Source organism: Artemia franciscana, chromosome 7, assembly GCF_032884065.1.
Source record: "Artemia franciscana chromosome 7, ASM3288406v1, whole genome shotgun sequence".
Lineage (NCBI taxonomy): Eukaryota > Metazoa > Arthropoda > Branchiopoda > Anostraca > Artemiidae > Artemia > Artemia franciscana.
This window is the reverse complement of record NC_088869.1, coordinates 46,123,095-46,146,514: the sequence shown is the minus strand read 5'-3', so window position 1 is coordinate 46,146,514 and position 23,420 is coordinate 46,123,095. Positions and strand designations below refer to the sequence as shown.

Below are 23,420 nucleotides of genomic sequence, written 5' to 3'. Positions count from 1 at the left end.
GGAAAGGGATAAAGAGAAATTTATACACCATAAGTAGGTTAAAAACTTAGAAAAAAAAAACACAAATCCATTCTTTAGAAAAGTCTTCCATATTAACGTTTTTAATTGTTGGCAGTAGCGGTCACCAAATAAAAAACAATGAGAAAAAAATATGAGTAAAAAATCATCAAAATTAAGCTAAAAATATATTGCCAGATAAGGTTTATCTCCTTCGACAGTATAGTTGGCTTTCGGAACCAACAAATCCTTGTTGTTTAAGTTTTTTACGGATGAAAGCGTTGTCAAATCCTAAGTGTTTGTTTTTCTTATGTTCCAAGTGCGAAACTGCCACAAATCACCATTAATAAATAAATGAAGCCAAAAACGAACAGAAATTACAATAGATAACCTAGTTAAAGTCAAAACGAGCAAAAAGTAAAAGGAGTAGGGCTGAAAACCCCCGGGTCTTCTCAAGACCGGAACACAATTTGCACTTTACTAAAAAAAAAAAACGTGGATTGTCAGTTAATATACATGTTCTGATATTTATTCCTTAAGGTTTTATTAGTTCTTTATTTATTAAAGTCACAAAAGTGAGAACATTTAAAATGTTTTGTGTTTTTTTCAGTAAAATGCGAAATATGTTCTGGCTTTTGGAAGGCATAAAGGTTTTGAGCCCTATTCTTATTAACTTCTTCTCGTTTTGAGTTTGGCTCGGTTATTTATTGTAATTTCTGTTCGTTTAGGGTTTAATTCATGCATTGATGATGATTTGTGATAGTTTTGCGCTTGGAAAATTACTTGAATTTATTTCCACTCCATTTTGGCTTAATGAGGCCTTTAACTATTTTTTGACAAAGTTTTGTTGCGGATTTTTTTAATTACTTTCTGTTCATTTTTTATTGACATAGTCTTTTTCAGAGAAAAAATATTTTGTATTTTTTTATATTAGACTCATAGTTTTTACTTTGAAGATTATTTGACTTTATTTCTGTTCAGTTTCGGCTGAATGAGGCTCTCTACTTTTCTTAGATAACTTGTTCCGCATATTTCTCACTAGCAATCACTATCTGTAAGAAACTGAATAAAAAAAAACAAGTTTTTCAACAGAAAGTAAGGAGCAACATCAAACGTTAAAACGAACAGAAATTATTACGTTCATGAAAGGGGTTGCCTCCTTCTCAAGATCTCACTCTTTACGCTAATTTTTTTTTATATAATTTTATAACTAAGCTTATTATTCTAATTGAACGGTCTCTACTATATTTCCCCTAAGTTAAAAAGGTTTCAGACCATATTTCCAAAAGTCTAAGGTAGAAAAATATTTACACTAACTATAGGCCTAGAAAAACTATCGGTTCCCAAGTCTATCAAGGTAAAGACCCAATCCCGATAGATGAAAACTCCGGTACCTACAGAATTTCTTGCTCTTGTGGTTTTGGTACATCGGAAGAACTGATCAACGACTTACGGATAGATTAACTCAACATTTTACCCAAATTAATAACACCCTTAAAAAGCGGGAAAAACAGAAAAATTTTACTCCGCCCTTGCAGAACACATACTTAATAACCCAGACCATAATTTTTATTTAACCAAGCTAACCTAATTTTCCATGACAAGGGTATTGTTCAGGACTACAGAGATTCGTAATGACCCGAACAGAGATTCGGGTGATTTAAGAATAAGCAAGCCACTTCCCCAATAACATAATCAAACACGTCATCAGCTCCTTAGGTCTCAAATGGTATCCACAGAGAGGTGGTTGGTTTCTGGAAATATTCGCTTTCAGTATTTCTTCAGTATTTTTTTTTTTGCCTTTAAAAACTCCATTTTGATTGTTTTCTTTCTTTATGTTATGGCAAGCCAATGCGGTTTAAGAAATTATTATGTGACGATCTTCGTGGCTGTGAAAGAACCATGTACGTTGCAATTTTTGGGCTGTAAAATGGTGAAAATTTGGTTATTTTTCTTAAAGTCAATGATAAAATTCAAAATATCTAGAGAACCAAATGCGGGCATTCCTATTAAAACAATTAATCAGGTATACCTGATTTAAGTAGAACCACTATATAACTTGTTTTTTACACATCTGTCACATTATGTCTTTTGTACTTCAATAGCTTGCTTTATTCTTGCAGTCGAAAGAAACCTATAAAATCGTTCCTGGGACTTGAGAAATCCTTTACACTGAAAGCCATTAAATATGGCCTTTTGAAAGTCTACTTCGAAAGTGCAATCATGGCTCCATTAGATATTGTCGCACTTTATTTAGTTTTATTTTTTGTGATTGTCATATAAAAGACAAAAACAGGGGGCGACAAGCCAATCCTGGGCCCATTAAAAATCATTTACACACTTTTGCTCCCAATTATTGTGCTGTCATCTATGTAAAAAGTAAGCTTAGGAAGACTAGGTAAGACTTTAAGGCTTTCAACTAACCCAGATAGATATGTTTTAAATAAAAATTCTGCCGTAAAAATGAAAGTGACTCCTACTCTATTAAAACAGCATCTTTTGAGACAATTTAACAACAAATGGATAGCTTTAGGGAAAGTTGTTATCCATGAGAATGATGCTAAGCAGAAATGTGAAGAATTGGGACTCAAAGTATATGATCCTTTGGAAGAGTTTTCTAAACCTAAAGAAGCAGATTATGAGGTGTCCTATGTCAAGTAAGTAACAGTAAAAAGTAAATTGCTATCTTAGAAAGGGGTTAGGTTAGGAAAATTGAAGTTTCAGGTATGGATCTTCAGACTAAAATACAACCTGGTAAGGGATTTTGAAGTAGGCCTCTTACACAGCCTGTACTCCAAAGGGGGGGGGGGCACTGATTTTTTAAAACATTTGTGGCAGCTAATGAGATTTTTAGATTAAGTGAAACCTTTCAAAATAGATTTTCGGTTTAAATAAAGTACAAGAAAAGTTTTCAGCTTCACAAAACTTTTTTCAATCACAATTTGTGAAATTGCAAAGGACTGCAAGTAGGCAACATTTCCTAAATTTAGATATAAAAAAAGGGTAAAATCTAGCTAATTGACTTTTGGCTATCTTGGAAATGAGTTAGGTTAGGAAAGTGAAACTTTCTGGGATGAGTCTAAAGGCTAAAGTATGTCCCAGGAAGGTATTTTGAAGTACCCACCTCCACTTCCTCTCTCTCTAGAGGGCCCTGACCTTTGAAGACCTTAAAAAATATGTGTTTTAAAAGTGAAACCTTGCAAAATTGATCTTCTGCTTGAATGAAGTACAACAAAATTGTTTTTAGCTTCACAACTTTGCTCAATCCCAATTTATAAGGTTATAAAGATATGCAAATACATTTCCTAAATTTTGAAGAAAAAAAACATTGACATGGCTCAGAATTCTACTCAAATAACAGGAATTGCATTTTCAGAACTAAAGGCAGAGAAAAGGTAACTGGTAACTGAAAATTATGGTAAAATGTTTTGTCAAAACTTCAATGGGTAGGCTATAGACCTGTCATGTAGGCAAATTTCAGGGCTCTTTAGAGAGAGAAGGAGTGGAGGTGGGTACTTCAAAATACCTTCCCAGGACATACTTCAGCCTTTAGACCCATCCCTGAAAACTTCATTTTCCTAACCTAACCTCTTTCCAAGATAGCCAAAAGTCAATCAACTAGAAATTTACCAAAAAAAGCCATTGATAAACACAAGAAAAATAAAGAACAAATGTATATCTAACTACAAAAAAAACAAAACCTATTGCCTCAAAATAATTGCCCAAGGATGAGTAACAATATTAGAGTTATATCTGGTGATCTGGGCTATTATTGCTTCATTAGGGTTGATAATATCATACCAACTTGTCACAATACAGTTACTTGTCCATGGTGGAAGCCGTCAGAGGTACTTCACATATTTTAATATGTAGACTGCAATTCATTCTCATCTTCCTTTTGGAATGTTCTCCAAAAGGGGCTTAAACACAGATAATGGGGTAGTGCCATTGCATTATAGAGATGGGCCAAAATCCACCAATACAACATGGCTATACGCTAAAGAGATTTGTTTATGAAAAAGATGACACATTTCAAGCATATACCAACCAATAGGGATCCCCAAACAAACTATGCATTTGGCAAGCCAAACAGTAGCACCACCCAGCCTAACATCAACAGCAGACCCTTGCTTAGCATTAAACAACAATACATCTGATTTCTTTTCATTAAACTAATGGCCTATTTTTCCATATTCTACCCAAAACTGGATAAAATTCTCCTCTGAACTGTGAAGGAGGCAGCTCAGATTAAGTATGTTGTCTGCATAGCTCATTAACAATAGATCAGTCTCTCTCAGAGTGTATGTCAGATTTGACTTAGATTGTGGTTTAACAATGCTGTTATTAAATGCAGTAGGTGATGTCAATGCACCCTGCCTTACAGCTTTTTTAATGGGAAGCACCAGGTTATTTGTCAGGTTTAGTGTTGGTGGTAGCTTAAGCCTAGCTTTTAAATTTTGATACATATCATATAAAGGGTTTAACATACTTGGGTCAACACCTGCTAGGTGTCAACACCCATATCTAAAATCATCTGCTCATGAATTAGTGAATTGAAGGCCCTTTTTACATCATGCACAGCAAGAGCTATGCTCTCACCGCTTTTCTCAGCATCTATCAAGGCCAAAACAAGAGCAGAAAGAGCATGGCCACAACCTAGACTAGGCTGAAAACCAAATTGATGGTCAGGAACTGTGCATTTTGACTGCAGTTCATCAACAATAAGTGCCTCAAATAACTTACAAAAAACTGTAGCCATAGTTATAGGTTGGAATGACAAGCACTGGCTGAGGCTTTCTTTTTTTAGGCACATGTGTTAATATTCCTATTGAAAAAGAATCAGGCACTATACCCAGGTTAAAAATCATTTGAAAAAGCAGAGCAAGGTGCTCAAGGAACAACTTGCTGCAAAACAGCAGGTGCTGAATTGATATACTATCACAACTGCACAATTTCTTTTTTTTAGTTTTCTAATAGCAGTACAGATAGAACACCTCATAATTATAACACCTGGACTGTTTTCTTCTTGCTTACATGAGAAGAAATCATCCAGTTTCACATCAAAACTTTTTTGTAGCCTGATATTGGGAGCTGAAAATTCATTTCTATAATGCTGAACCCAATTATCTCAAGATATTGAGGTCATTGTTACATGAGATCTTTCTTTAAACACTGAAGACCAAAGTTTATTTGGGTGGGTAAGGATAGCCTGAGATGAAGAATGAATAATTGCTCTATGGTGTAGTGAAAGTTTTTTTGTGAATTTATGTTTACTATGAATTCGAAGCTTATTCACCCAACCATCTCAGGGACAGCCAGCCTCATGCCAAACCAAAAGCAAAAGTTTTGCCAAATTACATGTGTTTTAAAGATTAACATTTGCAGACCAGCCTGGTACTTTGGTACCAGACCACACTTGTCTAGACAGTACAGCTGACTGTTCAGTGAGATGCAATGCATGCACAAGCTCACTACAATACAATAAATATTCAACCTAATTAGTGATTCTGCTAGATAGTTCTTTTAACTAACCATCAGCAGATCAAAAGGAACATGGATGTTTGAAGCAAGTTCATCACAAGTCGACTGAAATGAACTCATAGATGCACGTTTCCAATCACAAACAAAATAAGGATGCTTCTGAAGCCTTCCAGGAGAAGGCAAAACACTAAAATTTAAATCAATATTGAAAAACAACAGAGAAAATGGTCTGATGTAAAATTTGAATCAGAAACAAGAACCTCACTTGGTGTAACTGATCAAGTGTGCATAACATGATCTAGGTTTGACATACTTCCCAAATTATGAATATATGAAAAATTCTTATTCTTAGACGTGAGTATAAATTCATCACCTAGCATACTGAGTAACATATTAGCACAATTAGAACTTGAACTGTTGTTGCCGCTCTGGTTTTCAAGATCTCCTTAAATTACCTTAAATTGCAGCTTGGAGCAATATAAGGATTATCCATCCTTGTGATGCTCCATGAGAAAAAAAAAGAATTCCTTTGGTGTAAATTGTGGCTGTTAGATTAGACTCTTGTGGAGGACTCTGCAGCTTCCCAATTGTAAAGGAACTCCTGGCAGAGCCATTCCCTATCAAGGTGGGACTTGAACATGTCAATTGAAGTAGCAGAAACTGTTTCTTCAGAGAGCTGGTTCCACATATTGATGATTCTTTGGTTGAAGAAGTGGCTTCTATGTCTACTCATGGAACGCTGCATGGAGAGTTTCAAAGAATGTCCTCTAGTACCAGAATGCAAGGGCTGTGCAAAGAGACCGGGAAGGGTATTTTTAGAGATGATTTTTTTGGTTAAGATAATGTCACCCCTTTTCCGTCGGTATGTCAGCGTTGGCAGCTTCAAACGACGTAGTCTTTCTTCATATGGAAATTTATTCATGTTGGTAACCATCTTAGTGGCACGACGCTGGACATCCTCAAGCAACTTCCTATCTTTTTTTAAGAAAGGGGCTGCCAATGACATTCCAACCTCCAGGCGTGGACGTACAAGCGCCTTATATAACTTCATAAGAACTCTAGGGTGCTGGCTGGAGATGGTTCTTTTTATGAGACCAAGGGTTTTATTTGCAGAAGATGAAACAGACTTAGCATGGCTGCTAAACTTTAATTGGTGATCTAAAATAACCCCAAGATCTCTTTCATCAGAAACAGCAGAAAGGAAGTTGTCTTGAAGGAAATACTTATGATGCTTGTTATTTTTGCCAAAATGAATTACATGGCATTTGTCAACATTGAAAGTCAGAAGCCACATGTTAGCCCATCTTTCTAGACTATCAAGATCTGTTTGAATTGATTGCTGGTCAGAGGGAGTAGCCGCTTTTCCAACTAGTTTTGAGTCATCAGCGTAAAGGGTAATAAGATTTGAAAGAAGGGTGGGTAATTTGTTAACATAGAAGTTGAAAAGTGTTGGTCCAAGAATAGTGCCCTGGGGCACGCCACTTAATACAGTTGTGGGAAAAGAGAAATGAGGAGTTCCTTGCAAATCAAAAACTCTGACACTCTGTGATCTTTCAGAAAGGAAGCCCATAATCCACTGTACAACACCTTCGTTGACACCTGCAGCCCTCAAATAGATTATGAGGAATTCTTGACAAACTTTGTCAAATGCTTTGGACTGATCAAGAAGAATCATGTCGACAGGAAAACCCTCATCAAGCAGTGTAGTCAATAATTCATATGTTTGGATAAAGTTAGTGTCCACAGATCTACCATATCTGAAACCATGTTGTGATGTGGAAAGGATATTATTGACCTCAAGATGTTCAATTAGAGCTTTATTAACAAATCTCTCAAGCACCTTAACAACTGCAGAGGTGATGCTTATGGGACGGTAATTCTCTGCTGAGTCTCTTCGTCCCTTTTTATGCATTGGGGTTATATAAGATGTTTTCCGATCATGCGGTAGTTCCCCATTTTGAAGAGATAACCGGAACAGCATGCACAGGGGGTAGCTGAGAGCTTTTCGACACTCCCTAAGAAGACGTGGATGAACACCGTCTGGTCTCTTTGACTTATTTACATCAAGCTTCTCAAGGCTATTGAAAACTATTAATTCACCTACTGACAGATCAGGCATAGGGAAAAGCACTTCATACAATGGAGGATCTGGTGAGGAGGTGCCTGAATTTTGGGTAAAGGCAGAAGCAAATTTTGCATTTAGAATGTCAGCCTTATCTATTGGAGATGAGTGTAGTAAACTGTGGTCAACAAGGTCAGGAATGGTATGATGCTTTGGGTTTTTAGAAGAGACGTGTCTCCAAAAAGATTTTGGGTTTAACTTGATCTCAGAAGCCAAATTTTCCTCGTAGGCAGATTTCAGTTTTTTTACAGAATCTGTTACACGATTCCGTACTGCCTTATAAAATGACAGGGTCTCCTGGTTCCTCTTCTTCATATACCGTTTCCAAGCTCTAGATTTCTCGTTAATCAGCTTCTTAACTTCCTTAGTGAGGAAGGGAAGTGTTTTGGGCTGTTTCCTAAAAATAACCCTGGAATGTTTCTTTTCAAGAGCAAGAAGAGTTTTTTTGAAATTTAGCCACGACTCATTGATGTCACTGGTGATAAGCATTGACCAGTTTGCAGATGAAAGTTCCTGCTGTATTGCCTCATAGTCGGTGAAAGTCTGAGGACGAAATTTAGGTTGAGGACGACTATTTAGGGACAACACAGACAGAATAACTAGGTGGTCACTACTAGCAATTGGCAGTAAATAATCATTACGAATGAGGGATCAGTATCACGCAAAATGACAAGGTCTAACAGCGAAGGATTCTGATCAGCTCTATAGCGTGTTGGCTTATCAATAGTCTGATGAAGAAAATTATTTGATGGGCAAGATAAAAAAGTTGAGTCTCTACTATTAGATGAAATATGTCCAGTTCCTTCAACCCACTCAATTGCAGGAAAATTAAAATCTCCACTGATTATTAACTCAAATGAGCTAGGAAGGGAAATTATGTCATTTCATCAATGATAGTTTTGAGGGCCAATTCACTATCTTCAAGGGAAGGAGCACTTGGACTTCGATAAACGCACCCAAGACGCAAATTTTTATTAGCAATGGAGATATCAAGCCATACACTTTCTATCAAAGATATATCAAGCATAGTAGGATTTACAACACTAACCTGGATACCATCTCTTACATAAACACCAACTCCTCTTCGACAATTTGAGTGCTCCAAGTTGCTAAATAATTGATATCCCGAGATCTGTAGGGATGTTTCAGTAATCGCCAAAAATATCTGCTGCTTCCTCCCTAAGAAGCACTCCGGATTCTAGAAGCTTATTTGTCAGACAGTCAACATTGCTTGAAAAAACACGGAAAGTATTTTCAGAAAGGGGCTTCTGACTCGGGAAATTTGGCTGTTGAGACTCAGAGGTAATATCAGATATAGTACTTGAAAAACTTGAATCCGCTGAATTCTGACATGACACGAGCAAATTATTAGATATAACATTTGAATTAACATTAGCAGAAATAGCTCTTAAATCGACATGGGAAACATTTGGAGAAGGATTGGATGAAGCTTCACAAGAAATATCAACTGACAATTTATCAAAACGAAGCACTGGGGAAACAAAACTATTTACATGAGGATGCGATGATATAACTAGGTTTCCATCGTGGATTGCTTTGGAGGGGACCGGGGTGGCGCTTCCCAACTGTGATGAGCAGCCTCGTTTTTTGGAACGATTTGGCCCTTGAAGATCATGAGGTTGGGCTCACCTGAGCTTATTCTTCTTTTCAACTCCTCAACTAAAGCCTTCCTCCTGTTTCTCTCTGTCTTGGATGCGTCACCACGAAATTGTATATCCTTGTGGAGCTCGCGGGAGCGGTTGATGATTGACCTTTTGATGTCCAGGCTTGGGACAGTAAAAAGGACAGGTGGAGGGCGTGCAGATGGCAGAGAGTTAGTAGGGATCGGAAGTCTTCGCACATTATTGATGTGAACGTCTCTGAGCTTATACTTTTGATCAATATAAGACTTGATGAATAGTTGGTCATTGGGCTGCAGAGGGATCCCAAACGCAACAATGTTAAGGGCTCTACGTTGTCTGTCCCTTTCTTCAGAATTGTGGCGCTGGATCTCACTATCAAGATGCTGGGTAAGATTGGCTTTTATGCTTGTTGTCTCTTGAAGAACTACCGTCTGGACTTTGGAACGCATTTCAGAGAGTGAGCATTTTTCGGACACACGGGTTTCCAGTGCTGACACTTGTGATTTTATCTCACTGACAGTTTGTGAGATTTCAGCTTTTAATGATGTTTCCAAGTCTTTTAAAGATGCTTGGACAATTTCTTGAAAGGCCGCTTGAGATGGGATTTTATCAATGATCTCATTTTTCATGCTATTTATTGTAGCTTTTACGATATTCTCAACACTAGAATTTTGAGTATTAACAGATGTTGATCTGTATTTACATGCTGGGCACTTGATACAAATATCTACACGTCTGGAGATTTTCGTGATAAGCAGATCAGGCTCAGGCATGTCTAGACACTCGGTACATATCCACTTGTCACACCCATCACAAAGAATGGCATAAGAATCATTTTCTAATGCAATATTGCAGGCAAGACAATTGTCGGATCCTTTTTTCGGACTTATATGAGTCCTTTTTGGTCTTCTACTTGATGTGGCCTTAATTTCGCTAGGTGGCTGCATGATATGAGAAAAAAGCGCTGGAAAAAAATGCGGGGGAAAAAAGCTTTCAGCCAACAGATATCAATTTATCACGGGGTTTTCAGAACTTGGGGGACCTGTGGGAAGCGCGGATACTCAAATCGCCTATCCCCAGCAGTTTAAGGATGGATACCCCGCCGGTACCAATACGGCTCTTCGTGTTTCTTATCGCTCTCTTCTGCACAGGTTTCCCCAAATGCAGAAGATAAACGATTCAGCTTACGTAATCTGTGGCTTTATCAAAAAAACAGATACTTCGCAAATTTAGACCGGCAACACTGTATAGGTAAATAATGAAGAACGGGAAGATGTGCAATTCCCTGGAGAATTGAAAATAAAATGAATTGCCCAAAAGTCTAAATATATCAATCACAGCACTGAGGTAGGTCCCTTAAATCAACACCTAGGGTAACACAAGACCAGAGAAAATGCAAAAAACAAAGAAAAACGGTTTTATCTCACAGTTTAATACATATATATCCAGGGTTCAAATTTATGCAGCCACATGGATTTGTTATTGTTGATGTTATCACAGTTGAAGTCACCTGTTATCAGACACAAAAGTCCATACTTTTTTATTTTATCAATACACTTCAATAGCCTTGCAATGCTTATGGCAAACAGTCTATCTGATTGATCATCATGATAGTCCGTAGGGAGGTAAATGGTCACTATAACCATATCTTGGATTTTGACAGCAAGAAAGTCTATAACCATATCTTGGTACCAATGATTTGACAAAAAAAAATTGTAAAAAAAAACAATTTTTCTATAATTTTCTGAAATTGGAGCATTTTCACTTACAAATTCGACAGAACAAAAAGTTACCTGTTTTCAACATAAGTTGGAACCCAATTCAAAATGTATTGAAATACTTGGGGAATACCTGTGGGTGGATCCTGGCGCATTCAACATGCCTACTCTTTTTACTTTATTTCTTTGTATCTCTTAAACTTTTTTTTACTGTGTAAATATATAAAACACTATTCAGATAGTGGAAGCAAAAAACTTGAAAAATTTCCCTAAGTATAGGGATGAAATTGGATAGTCATATGGAGTGTAATTGTGTAGCATAGGTCTTGTGATATAAGTCTCTCTAATAACACTATCTGGAATGGCCCACTTCCTCTCAGCTTTAATGGTCCAGCAAAGATTTCTTTGTTGTTCACAGCGAAATTGTTGTCAACATTTAGCCATTTCAAAGTTAATCTACCATTTTAATCCACTTTAAATTTTTTACTTTTATCTATCCTTTGCCTGGAAAGTCCAGAATTCTTGAAACATGCATATCCTACTTAAGACGAATAGAAGTTTGTGAAACCAAGGAGTTTAACATGTTTCATTTGCATTTAAAGGGTAGGATAAGGTCTAAGAAAATGGGAGTGGATTTCAAGAATTTTAAGAAGTTTATTGTCATTATGTTTGACTTAGTAGAATTTACTTTCATATGTAAATTATTAGCTTTGTCCAAAAACATGGCTAGGATGGTTACAACCCTCAGCACGTTAATGAAGATTACTTTCACCGAAGTATTGTTTACTTAGATAAGAAAGTTTCTCGCTGAGGAAGGCCAGCCTGTAATCTGGTTGAATTTTTAACTTTCAGTTTAATCTCTTAACCTCGTTGATTGTGATCTTCGATGTTATAATTAATCTTAGAGGTAAGTGTGACTGAGTTCCACATTCGGTTACAGTACATTTCCAAGCAACACACGGGTGCTGACAATGCATTTTTACTTAGAACATTCGATCGATGTGCTGCCAAGACCCGCATGTTTTCTTACGCGACACGAAGTGAGTCGAGGGGGGGGGGGCAAGATGGAATTCATACCCAACCCAAGATTTGGCTCAAATGGCGCCTCTAGTTCAAAGTCATGATTAAGCAGAGTCATCCTGTTTTGAAGGAGAATTTCAACAATCATTCCGAATTGGGTAAATTTTTTGCAGTTCATATTTTTGACTTACAAATAAAGTGAACATACCACTCAATAACTTTTTTTTTGTTCTTTACAAACATAATAATTGCTTCTATTGCAAATTCAAATTTAAGCGCTTTTTGACCTAACCTAACTACGAATAATTTTGGTGCTGAGAAAACATAGTATTATTTTGTTGAAAACAACTGAAAACACATACTTTAATTAAAAATTTGGCATCAAGAAAAAAGAGAATGGCTAAATAAAGTTTTTTCATCAAACTTAATCATGGAAAATCAATGCTTGAGGATTATATAACATCAAAAAAATGGATTTATAACAAAACAGTAAGTTTGAGACCAATGTTTTAAAATTTGAGACCAATGTTTTAAGCCCTTTTTAAACCCCATATTTTGGTCATTTTCAAGAGATCAAAAAGTGCTTAAATTTGACTTTGCAATAGAAGCAATTATTATATTTGAAAAGAACAGGAAAAAGGCATTGAGTGGTATGTTCACTTTATTGGTAAGTCAATAATATGAACTGCAAAAAATTTAACCCAAATTGCACTGTTGAATCATTTACACTATGTTAGCTAGTTCTTTTATTTTAGATACAACTTATGTATACGTGCCATGGAGGAGGAGGATCAACCAGAAATAAATGCACTCCTAGAATTAGCATTTCTAAGTACTATAATTTAATAATTTAAATATTGATGAATCATAACTGTGTAGGCTATAGTTTTGAAAATTAAAGGTTTCAAATAAAGTTCACAATAGAAGTGATCAGCATACCTGGAAAGACACATACAGTGGTATGTTCACCCTCTAACTAGTATAAAACACTCCAAATTGTTCAACTAGGAAAAATAGTTCAACTGAAAAATTCAGTGTTCAACTAGCTTTCATTCAGTGCGGACAAACAAAAAATAACATTTTTCTGGATATTACCTTGCTCTTGAAGCGTGAACATAAACTAAATTAGACGGATTATTTTTTCAAGTTACAAGGATAAACTATTATGAAAGTGTAAAGATTGAATCACATTAACTATGTCACTCGTACAAATACCAATATACCTGTGTTTGCTGTGAAATTGTGCAAAAAAAAGATTGGATTTGTTTGTTTTGTTAATTGATGGATTAGCTGACGCTAAATTAGGATCTACGTGTGTACTGGATTCATTTCATGGGATGCAGCCGAATAGACTAGTACATAACGCTATACTAAATTTTGCTGTGCGGGCGAAATCAAAAGGAAATGCAAATGCCAATATTATCAAAACTGGTTGCGATTTTTTCGCCGATGATTTGGTGAGCAAAGCAAAGAAAACGATTTGGTCTGTGGCGAATTATGCTACTCGACCAACCGAAAGACTGAAAGTTGCTGATACATTTGCAGACATTTTGAAAGTTCTAGACTACTGTGATAAGAATTCAGTGACCCTTCCGTTGTTCTTAAAATGCCAAAGTCTCTTGATAATCCCGTTGCTCGCAAGCAGTTTTTGGATAGCATCTGCCCCTACTCAGCCAAAATAAGTGAGCTAAAAAAGGTGAGACAGGACTGGAAATTGTTCGTCAAGTCCAAATCTTCTGCTGAAAAGATCATTGAGAAAATGAAAGTTAGTAAGCCCGAGGTCTCTGCCATGCTCAAAGAGAAAATGTTTATTGCTGTTTTGAAACAGGTTCCACCTAGTATGACCCATACTGATATAGAATCCCTTGATCCAAGTACATTAAAAACAATAGAAATCGGTAGCTTTGAGCGCTCCAAAGTGTTCAAGCTGTATTTCAGGACCAGTAAGGATCTTGAAGACTTTCTTGCAGTCTCAGTCTGAATCAGTTATGAGAAGCTGCCTGCTGAAGAATTCAAATTTCACCCAAAAAGATGTTATTTAGTGGCTTGGCAGTAATGGTTGCTTAATAGACTGTAATGGTTGTCATTGTTACAATGCTCTCTATCCTCCACTGGATTGCACTCCTGTCCCCTTTCTTGTTTACAATGATTGGTAAACAAAACACAAAATGAAGGATTTAGTAATATGGCAAACTCTTGACACACAAATGACAAAAATCTGTTTTTTGAAAAATTTTAGCGAAAAATGAATAGTCCATTGGAGAGAATCAATGAAGCAACCACTCAATAAAAGCCCTAACTGCTGCTACTTCTAAACTTGATTGTGCGTGGAACTGCACAGGATGTGTCAGTAAATTCTAAACTATAGGGTCACTGAGGACAGATGATGTTGCCTCTGCAATTTCAGTGATTATGATTCCATTCCAAACCAAAACTACTAAAATTCTTAATGACTTGATGGGTTGTACAATCGAGTCGCTTAAAGCCAATGCATAAGTTTCAAGGTTGATAACGTTGAGTATTGCCTAGCTTCAAAGTGTAATGAAGAAAATACTTGTTATATTATTCATGAGGAGGTACAAATTAATTATATTTTTACTTTGGCCAAGAGCAATATTATTTGCATATCAAAGTTGAAAAAAATAACGATAGTGAAAACCAGAAGTACCTGATGTTATTATCTTCCTTACAGGCCATTTGAATATAAATATGGTGTCAATATCGGACCATTGACTACAGCAACTCCCCACCTGTGCTAGTTTTACTGCTCCTAACATGCTATCACTTGTGATTCTCCCAGTTTTGAGCTTTGATATAAAAATAAATGTTCTCCAGAAGTATTTTGAGTTATATGTTGAAATCCAGTTTTGCTCAGATCAGTATAGGGAGGATTACCTGAAATACAGGGACCAGGTTTGTGCAATTAAATGAAAAAATGCCACTGGTGGATCAAATCTTGTTTATACATAGTTTTGAAAAAACAATCATGGTGAACTACTAATGAATACAGACTAGTACCACTTTTATCCTGCTTCTCAGTTGCCTGTTTGTGTTTGTAATAGTGTTTCTTCATGATATTTTGCCCAGATGAGTCTAGGGAGGACTACCTGATATACAGGGACAGGTTTGTGCAATTAAATGTAGTGAATCAAATCTTGTGTACACATAGTTGGAAAAACAATCATGGTGAACTACTAATGAATACAGACCACTTTTATCCTGCTTCCCAGGTGCCTGTTTGTGTTTGTGTAGGGTTTCTTCATGTGATGCTGACTTTGCTTTTACTTCTATCTCAAGTGATTTCTTTGCTAGAACTTGTTCACTTAACGGTTAATTCCTTTTTTTATGATGCTGTTTCTGGGAGCATAGTGGATTTGTCCGTTCTTGCTTCCTCTAGATCTGCAACCTCTTGGACGCCTACTTTGGAACCAGTAAAGTTCGTTAATGTCAATACTTATAGCCTTCCTAATAAACTGCCAAAACTTTCCATTTATCTGATTAAGGAGTTGATGTTGCAGCAATTATGGAGGTTTCCCAAAAAACGTCTTGCCAGCATTATCATCTGAAGAAATTGAAGTCGGTTTTTTATCAAAACTTTTCAAACCTGAATCTTTTTACAATGATGTATAACTGATTTGATAATATTTTCCTAGTCCTTCCTGTGACCTCAATTCGCGAGATATTATCAGGCAAAGATCCACAGTAAATTAATTTTATCTCCATTTCATACAAGATTAAATACCGGCTGAAATCAGGTGCCCTACTTCTAAATAGCTTGTTATTAAATTGGAAGCTACATCATTCCCCTTTATGCCGAGTCTGCTTTTCATCAGATGAAACAATCCAGCATATATTATTGATTGCCAGGCTCCGAGTGAGGAGACTATTGCTCTTAAGCATTTCTGCTCCTTGTCTAAGATTCCAAATACTTATACAGCTATCCTGGATTCTAACCTACCATGGGAAATTGACCGTAAGATATTTAAGGCAGCAATTGATATCTTGAAGAAGAGAAATATTGTTTAATAATGATTAATGCTTGAAGAAGTCAATTTTTAAAAGGACGTGATTTATCCATAGTTTTTGATTGTGCAGACGAGAGCGGAAATGAGTAGGAGGAGCCGTATTGGTACCGGCCGGCCTAGTGGCCGTAAACTGCTGGGGACAGGTAGCTCAGGTACTCGCACTTCCCACAATCAATAACAGTGTATTATTGTTCATAATTGCACATATTCATTGTTAGCAGACTGGAGAAGAATAGTGCTTCCAGTGGCTAGTTTTTCTGGAGAAGAAGTCAAAGAGGTGAAAGAACTCGTGGTTAGTCCATATACCTCCCTACAATTTTTGGAACTGGAATTGGATGTGTAAGAGTGTACTTATATGTGAAGGATGGACTAAAAGGTTAGCGTCATTCATCTTAACCCTCTGACTATTGAGTGAATTGAGTCTGTTTGGACAAAAACATACAACTATAGATCCTTGATACTTGTCAGTGTTTTATATAGAATCACGAGTGCTCCCAGTTTTTTAGATTTTAGAATATAATTTGGCTGCTATGTTATCTAAAGTCATATCTGATTTTGAAAATTATGATCTTGTCTTCTTGAGTGGCTCTATCCTTCCTGAAATTCTTGGATTGATGGATTTGACATTTACACTCAAGATTTTTCTTTTCTGTCTGCTCTCCCTGAAGACTCTACCAAACAATATCTAAGCCATTTCATTTTAGAGAAGCAACAAGGATCAGTAAGAACATCTTATTGCTGAGGGTGTTGAAGAGAGTTGGTCAAGTATTAAAGCTAACTTATTGCATGCTGAAAGTTCTAGCACCAGAATTTTTTTGAGCTGAACAGGCTGAGAATGAAATCATTATTAAAATTGGATATGTGGATACCTACACAGCAAATAGCAGCTTGAACTTCACTTTTAATTATGTTCTATTATGTGAACAGCTCCTCAAAAGCTATGGATAAATACTTACCTTATTTGTTCAAAGGGCTAAAAAAACAATTAATTGTAAATAAACACATTCTGTTCCACTAAGTTGCTGTTTCTAGTTCTACTGAGGTCAACTTTAGCAACTTTAAGTTTGGCCACTGTACAATCTACCGTAACTTAAAATCCCATCCTGTCCAGTGCTAATAAAAATCATTGTTTTGGTTTTTTTTTAACCTTTCTCTCTCCAATCTTTCCTGCTTCCTCTCTCCAAAAAATTGTCACTGTTCTATCACTAAGTCACATATGCAACATACAAGTGAAATATGATGAAAATGCAGATGGTCAATCTTTTTTTCAAATGTTTTGTCTTAGTATCTTATGATTTATGCTGTTTATAATATTTTTTACACACTTTTTGTTTGGTTCCTCCAATTATTTGTTTCACCTTCCATTGGCCAATTGCTTCTCAGTGATTTGAACTTAAAATGATGCAGCAACATGCGCCATTTAGAAAGTACCATAGAGCCAGTGATAAGTTGGCCACCCCATCCTTAGAGTTTTAGCTTTGAAATTTCCATAGTTAGTGGAGTTGGTTTTTCCTTTCTAGTGCGTATGAAGATAAAACTGTTTTTACATATATTTCAATTTTACTCCTTAACAAATCTCTCACCAAATAAGAGGGAATTCTTCCATATTTCATCCTACCAATTCAGTTTCATTCTGCATACTAATAAGTCTTGCATGGAAAACTTGATGTCAAGACCATGCCCACTTCTTTTCAAATAGCCAAAGGTACTTTCTGGTCTATTATGAATGTCAAAAATATGACAACAAGCTTGGTCTTTAAGCTTTCAACAATTGATACCCAAATCCAACGAATTTAAACAAAAATTTGTAATTTTTTTGGTACACGTGAGTTTTGTATTTATCATTACTTCTTTCTTTTCTAATATGTTTAATAATAACTAATAATTCGCGAATTTTTACAACCCTTCCATTCAGCCAAGATTATGATCTATAAAATGCTCCCAAGTGCACATCTTGGGGGGGAGACAGTGGGCTAGAATTTTATTCTCTTCTTGACGGATCTATTTAAGTGGAAGTCAAAATTGCATAAAATTAAACTGCCCTGTCTGTTTAGACAGGATTTCTGGATGCAACCACGAAAATATTAATTATTTGTTTCCTGATAACATAAGATCTGTATAATCTTCTATAGTATAAGACAGGACTACTGGTATAAAAAAGTTTAGAAAATAAACGTACCGTATATTCTTTTGTGAAAACTGGAGAACAACAATTTGTTACTATACGCAAAATTTCGTCCCTCTTATATCAAGAAGTCCCCCACCCATAGAAATTTTTTTTTAATGGTTTTCAACTCAATCCTACAAAAGTTATACAACACCAAACTACGTATGAAATTCGACGCGGTTTAATGAAACCTATTATCTCTACAGTTTCTATGGTGGGCTATACTTGCTTGCCCTTAGTCTTCAGGAATAAAAAAGAAAAAAGCTATATTTCTAATCTCCCGTGAGCACCAATAAACCAACAGACTCTGATTGTAAAAGCACTCTCGAGAAGTAGTTACCTATTGTGTACCACCATATTTTTGTTTCATTTTAGTTATTGGGTGGGTATTGTGGACACTTGCCAATTATATAAAGACACAATACATTGATAAATTCTAACTTTTTGTAACCAAACAAAATACTTCTCACTGCTGTATTAGTGTCCCATTTTTCTCGTATTGATAAGATTTCTTACGTATAGAGTTGCCCCTGACCTTCTTCAAGATGAGCCTTATGTTTATCCAAACAACAAAACACATCCAGATTGGAAAGAAGAGCCTGTCTTATACCATGATCATTCCACTGAACTTCTTGGTGGCTTGAAGCAAGCTCAAAGCTTAACAAAAAGCATAGTCATTCAAGGCATGCCAGAACGAGTACAATCTCTTATAGACAATCCAGTTATCACATTTGAAGATGATCAAGCAGAAAGGTAGGTACCTCGTATTTTGATCTCTTTTGTTTCAAGTGAATTTGAGTCAATAGGTTTATACTGTTTAAAACCTAGGTTAGAGGAAGGGATTTAGATGGAATTTTTAAAAGATTTAAAAAAAAGCAAAGCCTTTAGAGATGAATTTCAAGCTTAAGTTAAAAGTTAGAAATTTATTCTCCTGCGGAGATTCTGGGGGGAGTGACTTCCTGTCCTCTCCCTGTCTTTTGGTATGTTTAAGCATATTGAACACTTAAATTTGTGTATCTCCATCCTCAACAAAGCAGAAGAATTCCATCAAAAGGATAAGGTAGACCTTTTTGGTGGCTTAAAACAATCCTTTGTTATGTCTGTTGACAAATTCTCTGAAATTCCCGAAAATTATGGATGCATATGAAATTTTTTTCTGCAATGGGTCTTGGGTCTTGGTTTTTTTAGAGGGGTATTGGGTCTCTGAAGGATCAATCATCCCTTGGTAGTTATGATTTCGTAGATATCACACAATTCGTGGTAACGAACTGTAGTAAGGAGCGACCCGGCTCAATAGTAACCGGAACATCTAAAAAATGGAAATTTGATACCAATAGTTACATCAAAAGAATTGCATTTTAATGCTGATTTTAAATATATAAATTTCATCAAGATCAGTTATACCGATCAAAAGTTACGAGCCTGAGAAAATTTGCCTCATTTTAGAAAACAGGTGGAAACACCCCCTAACAGTCATACAATCTTAACGAAAATCACACCATCAAATTCAGCGTATCAGTAAACCTTTTTGTAGAAGTTTCAAGCTCCTATCTACAAAAATGTGGAATTTCGCATTTTTTGCCAGAAGACAGTTCACGGATGCGTGTTTATTTTTTGTTTTTTTTCAGGGGTGATCGTAGCGACTCAGTGGTCCTAGAATGTCGCGAGAGGGCTCATTCTAACGGAAATTAAAAGTTCTAGTGCCCTTTTTAAGTGACCAAAAAAGTTGGAGGGCCCCTAGGCCCCCTCCCACGCTCATTTTTTCCTCAAAGTCACCGGATCAAAATTCTGAGATAGCCATTTTATTCACCATAGTCGGAAAACCTAATAACTATGTCTTTAGGGACGACTTACTCCCCTGCAGTCCCCGTGGGAGGGGCTGCAAGTTACAAACTTTGACTTGTGTTTACATATAGTAATGGTTACTGGGAAGTGTACAGACGTTTTCAGGGGGATTTTTTTGGTTTAGGGGAAGAATTGAGGGGGGGGCTTACGTGGGAGGATATTTCCGTGGAGAAACTCCTCATGGGGGAAGAGAATTTAAATGAAGGGGGGCAGGATTTTCTAGCATTATTTGAAAAAAACAATAAAAAAATAAATATGAAAAGTTTTTTCTACTGAAAGTAAGGAGCAGCATTAAAACTTAAAAAGAACAAAAATTATTACGCATATTAGGGGTTTACCTCCTCGTTATACCTCACACTTTACGCTAAAGTATTTTTAGTAATTTCAACTATTAATTCTACGGCTTTTGTGATTCAGAGGTCATTCTTAAGGAATTGGGACAAAATTTAAGCTTTAGTGTAAAGAGCGAGGTATCGACGAGGGTTGAACCCCCTCATATACGCAATAAAAACATACGGATATAGAAGTTCGTTACCTAAGTTAATTTCTTAAGTTACGTATATTTTTTTACCAATGAAAACGTTTGTAAAAAATTAAAAGCTCTAGTTGCTTTTTTAGGTAATCAAAAAATTGGAGGGCAACTAGGCCTCCTCCCTCGATAGTTTTTTCCCAAAATCTTCCAATTAATTGCAATTAATTAATATGCAAATTTCGGTTTAGTTATTTATGTGCGGAAACTATGAAAAAGCCATTTAGCCCCCCAAAAAATTAATATGCAAATTTAGTTTTAATTATTTATGCGTGGAGAGCCAAGATCAAAACATACATTAATTCAAAAACGTCCAGAAATTAAATAATAAAAAACAAGTTTTTTTAAATGAAAGTAAGGAGCAATATTAAAACTTAAAACGAACAGAAATTACTCCGTATATAAAAGGGGCTTTTCCTCCTCAACGCCCCGCTTTTTACGCTAAAGTTTCTTACTGTTTTAAAAATAGAGTTAAGAGAAAGAGTCAAACTTTAGCGTAAAGAGCGGGGTGTTGAGGAGGAAAAGCTCCTTTCATACACGGAGTAATTTCTGTTCGTTTTAAGTTTTAATGTCGCTGCTTACTTTCATTTAAAAAAAACTTTTTTTTTGTTTAATTTTTGTGAGAAAAAAGCCAAATCGTGGGTTGAATCGTAAGGATCTTCATATTTCAGGAGGGGGCACAGACCCGAATGCCCGACCCTCTGTACGTACGTGCGTTTATATACGATGCTTCATTTTTTTTCTTGGATATTTAAGCTTATTGCTTGTCATTCAGATATTTATAAAGTCTTAATGAAAGGTTTCTTATTAAAGTTCCCATTTTCTGCTTTCACTGTGATTTTTTCTTAAGGTTTTTTTTCTTAGTCATATAGCTGTTATTTCTCTTTCATCATAGTTTGACTCTTTCTCTTAACTCTACATTTTAAAACAGTAAAAAACTTTAGCGTAAAGAGCGGGGCGTTGAGGAGGAAAAGCCCCCTTCATATACGGAGTAATTTTTGTTCGTTCTAAGTTTTAATGTCGCTCCTTACTTTCATTTAAAAAAACTTTTTTTTTTGTTTAATTTCTGGACGTTTTTTAATTAATGCATTTTTTTATCTTGGCTCTCCACGCATAAATAATTAAAACTAAATTTGCATATTAATTTTTTGGGGGGCTAAATGGCTTTTTCATAGTTTTAATCGGAAGATTTTGAAAAAAAGGAGTGAGAGAGGAGGCCTTGCTGCTCTCCAATTTCTTGATTACTTAAAAAGGCAACTCTAACTTTTAATTTTTTACGAACGTTTTCATAAGTAAAAAATATACGTAACTTACGAATTAACTTACGTAGCAAACTTCTATATTCGTATGTTTTTATTGCGTATATGAGGGGGCTCACCCCTTGTCGATACCCCGCTCTTTGCACTAAAGCTTAAATTTTGTGCCAATTCCTTAAAAATGACCCTGAATCACAAAGGCAGTAGAATAAATAGTTGAAATTATTAAAAATACTTTAGCTTAAAGAGCGAGGTATTACGAGGAGGTAAATCCCTCATATGCGTAATAATTTCTGTTCGTTTTAAGTTTTAATGCTGCTCCTCACTTTCAGTAGAAAAAACTTTTCATATTTATTTTTTCATTGTTTTTTTTTAATAATGCTAGAAAATCCTGCGCCCCCTCCATTGAAAGTCTCTTCCCCAATAAAACGTTCCTCCATTGAAAGATCCTCCCACATACCCCCCCCCCTTCAACTCTCTCCCCCAAACCAAAAAAATCCCCCTGAAAACGTCTGTACACTTCCCAGTAACCATTACTATATGTAAACACAGGTCGAAGTTTATTACTTGCAGCCCCTCCCACGGCGACTGCGGGGGAGTAAGTCGTCCCCAATGACAAAGTTATTAGGTTATTCGACTATGATGAATAAAATGGCTATCTCGGAATTTTGATCCGGTGACTTTGGGGAAAAATGAGCGTGGGGGGGCCTAGGTGCCCTCCAATTTTTTTGGTCACTTAAAAAGGGCACTAGAACTTTTAATTTCCGTTAGAATGAGCCCTTTTGCGACATTCTAGGACCACTGAGTTGATACGATCACCCCTGGGGGAAAAAACAAACAAATAAACACGCATCCGTGATTTGTCTTCTGGCAAAAAATGCGAAATTCCACATTTTTGTAGATAGGGGCTTGAAACTTCTACAGTAAAGTTTTCTAATACGCTGAATCTGATGGTGTGATTTTCATTAAGATCATATGACGTTTAGGGGGTATTTCCCCCTATTTTCCAAAATGAGGCAAATCTTCTCAGGCTCGTAACTTTTGACGGGTTAGACTAATCTAGATGAAACTTATATATTTAAAATCAGCATTAAAATGCAATTCTTTTGATGTAACTATAGGCATAAAAATTCCATTTTTTAGAGTTTTGGTTACTATTGAGCCGGGTCGCTCCTTACTACAGTTCGTTACCACGAACTGTTTGAAAGAACAGATGTTGTACTTTTGGGGAGCAACACATTTTTTCTCGTTCGTTATTTTCTATAAACTATGCCTTTTCTCCCTTTGAAAATTTTTAACCCCTCTCCCCTTTTCCTCTATGTGTATGGACTGGGCAAAGGACTTATTATTGTTATTATGAGTTAATTCAAAAAGTGAGGCGAGGCTCAGGTCACGAAAGTCAGTTGTCTCCACACCAAAAAAAAATATAATAATAATGATTTAACACCAGTAGCCGCTGGGCTATTGGCGGAAAACGCCACCGGATGCTCGGAACCTGTACTAGCGAGAGAATGTCTTTCGCCAGCCTTGGCTTTATCCTCGTGGGATCTTTTCTCCTGTCAGATTAGTGCTCCATATGTCCAGGGGGATTTACTTCCCTGAATTTATTCTACCTGC

At 36.2% G+C, this 23,420-nt stretch overlaps 1 protein-coding gene across 1 annotated transcript in view; it reads left to right on the top strand.

Moving 5' to 3' along the window:
* The first annotated feature begins 2,412 nt into the window (after positions 1-2,412).
* The window catches only part of LOC136029374 (large ribosomal subunit protein mL37-like), a 42,047-nt gene continuing 21,039 nt past the window's right edge, over positions 2,413-23,420 (top strand). Inside the window, exons 1-2 of the mRNA XM_065707692.1 lie at positions 2,413-2,654; positions 18,696-18,926. Of these exons, the coding sequence (XP_065563764.1) occupies positions 2,461-2,654; positions 18,696-18,926 (425 nt within the window). The 5' untranslated portion in view covers positions 2,413-2,460. The remainder of the gene's footprint in view (positions 2,655-18,695; positions 18,927-23,420) is intronic.